This window comes from Aplosporella prunicola (genome assembly GCF_010093885.1).
Source record: "Aplosporella prunicola CBS 121167 unplaced genomic scaffold K452scaffold_7, whole genome shotgun sequence".
NCBI lineage: Eukaryota > Fungi > Ascomycota > Dothideomycetes > Botryosphaeriales > Aplosporellaceae > Aplosporella > Aplosporella prunicola.
Window position 1 is genome coordinate 1 of NW_022983535.1, and position 2,488 is coordinate 2,488.

Consider the following 2,488-nt stretch of genomic DNA (forward strand, 5'->3'; position numbering starts at 1 on the left):
GTCCTAAACGGACCGTCCGTCATAGTTTCCAACTGCATATAGACGTAAAACGAATCAATCAATCAATCAATCAATCAAACCTAGGGTAGGGGTTGTTTCTAGTGGCGTACTTTCCTCCGTAAACTAGGGTTAGGTCGGGTTCGTTTCTTATTCTATATCTATATCGTCGTCCGTTAGGATTAGGGAGGATAGGATAATTCTTAGGCGGGTTAAGGGGGGCGTGGAGGGTTCCTCCCGGATATTAGGGGGGCGGGTTTCTATCTCGAGATTGGCTGGGTGCCTCTTTGGTCTCGAAGTTATAGTTCCGGGTAGTTTGTCACGGCAGTGAGGCGGATTCAAACCAGATTGTGTAGGATTAACTACAAGACGTGGTACGAAGAGGAAAGGAAGAGAACGAGAGACGGCGGCCATATATATGGCTCGCTAGCAGGCGCTAGGCGCTAAGCGAGAGACAACGAGCGAGACAAATATAAACAATAATTAACAAATAACAAATAAGACAAACCATTAGAAACATGAATAAACAATAATTAGTAAACAATAAACAAAGACAAACCGTCAGCTAGCGCTTGCTGGTAAGAACTACAAGGAACGCGCTAGAAACCCGTGACATTATCCCCCCCTTTCTTTTGCCGAGCTCCTGCGAGGCCCTTCAGTACCGTGTAGCGGGTGGTTGGGATGTTCTCTATAAGGATGCGTGAAATAGAAGTCCGCTGCTAATTGAGCAAAGCCAGAGGATTCTTCGGTAGGAATATCTGAGTCGTCAGCTGGACCGTAGTTTTTCCAACGAATCCTATAATAGTAAGTATCGTCATCCCCCTAGTATCCGTTAACAACATTTTCCACTACGTATTCTTCTTCTTCTTGTTCTTCAGTCTCTACCGGAGGGGGTGGCGTAGCGGATTACCCTGGAAGAGGATCCGTTGACACGGGTTTTAACAGGGAAACATGGAAGGTAGGGAATATTTTCATCGAGTGTGGCAGGTCTAGAGTGTAGGCGTAGGGAGAAACAACCTTTAGAATGCGGAAGGGGCTACCGTTTTTGAAGTCAAGTTTACGACTAGGCCTAAGAGTTTGGATATTCTTTAGGTTTAACTAAACGAGGTCTCCTTCCTTGAAGGCGTAGGCTCCGTAGCGGCGGCGGTTCGCCTGATCCTCGTGAATAAGCTAAGCTTGGCGGAGGTTTTCTCGTATGAAAGTAATAACTCTCTGTATCTTGTCGGCAAACTCTCTAGCATCTCGTCGTTGCAGGCGAGCTGAGGCCGGAGCTCCTGGGTTTTCTACTAGGACAGGCTTATTTCCACCGTACGGGTGTTGTCCGTAGTTAGTAAAGAAAGGTGATACCCCGGTTGACGAGGATACAGCGTTGTTAGCAGCGAACTCAGCTGCAGGTAACCAACGAACCTAGTCGTCCTGGGTATAGGAAACGTAGGCTCGGAGATATACCTCTATATCTTTATTCGCCCTTTCAGTCTGACCGTCAGTTTGCGGGTGATATGCTGTAGAAGCTCGAGAACTAATATTAAGGAGTCGATAGAGGTGTTGCCAAAACTTAGAGAAAAAGCGGGCGTCTCGGTTAGAAACGATTGAAAGGGGTAGGCTAAAGAGCTTAAAGATTTCCCGGTAGAATAAGTGGGCAGTATCTAAAGTAGTAGGGTTCCTGCACGGGATATAACGCCTTATCTTAGAGAGACGGTCGACTACGACCATTATGTGCGTGTACGAGGCGCCTGAGATATCTACGCTTTTAGGAAGCGGGCCGATAAAGTCGATAGAGATGTCCCTCTAGCGTCGGTAAGGAATATCCAATGGCTTAAGTAGCCCTTAAGGTCCGTCTCGAGAGGGTTTGATTCGGGAGCATATGTAACAGTTGCGGATATACCGCCTAACATCCGTAGTTATTCCTTGCCAGTAGTAGAAACGATCTAGGAGCGAGATTGTAGTAGATCGTCCCGGGTGACTAGCAGCTGGAAGGTTATATATTAGACGTATTAGGTCTGTCCGTAACTTAGGGTTCTCTGGAACGAGGATCCGATCCCGATAATAAACTAAACCGTTAACCAACGTATATTCAGCAAGTGTAACGTTAGCAATTCGAACTGGTCGATGCTGGGTACTCTCTAAGGCTTGGATAATTGACTGGCAGAGTTCGTCTTCCAGCGTGGCAAGACGAAGTCGTTCAATAAGAGGTAGATCAGGGTTTAGGATGGGATCTCCGTCTTCTGAAGGCTTAAAGGTAGTATCCTCGGTTATTTCTTCGGGAATAGGGTTATCGTCTAAGGTTTCCGTGTTAGAATCTTTATCCTCTTGAGGGTCGAGCGTCTGTTCAGGGGAGCTAGGCGTAGGCATTTCTTCTGGTTCGAATGGCGGTATCGTAGGTTCTAGGCTAGAGTCTCCGGGTTCCTCGGCTTCAGGACTCTCCTAAGAAGGAGAGGAGTCTGTGGGTAAGTCTTCCGTAGGAGGATGCGGCTTCTTAGACTTCTTAGAC

General features: G+C 47.1%; 1 protein-coding gene across 1 annotated transcript; it reads right to left on the reverse strand.

The window, feature by feature from the left end:
- K452DRAFT_150517 (uncharacterized protein) lies at nucleotides 1-502 on the reverse strand. The gene has a single exon (XM_033535531.1). It carries the CDS (start codon nucleotides 409-411, stop codon nucleotides 148-150), a length of 264 nt encoding a protein of 87 aa, XP_033399662.1. The 5' UTR covers nucleotides 412-502; the 3' UTR covers nucleotides 1-147.
- Between the last annotated feature and the right edge of the window lie 1,986 nt (nucleotides 503-2,488).

What these genes read in the sequence shown, in the direction of transcription:
- K452DRAFT_150517 (XM_033535531.1), bottom strand. Translation starts at nt 411, where the DNA reads ATGGCCGCCGTCTCTCGTTCTCTTCCTTTCCTCTTCGTACCACGTCTT.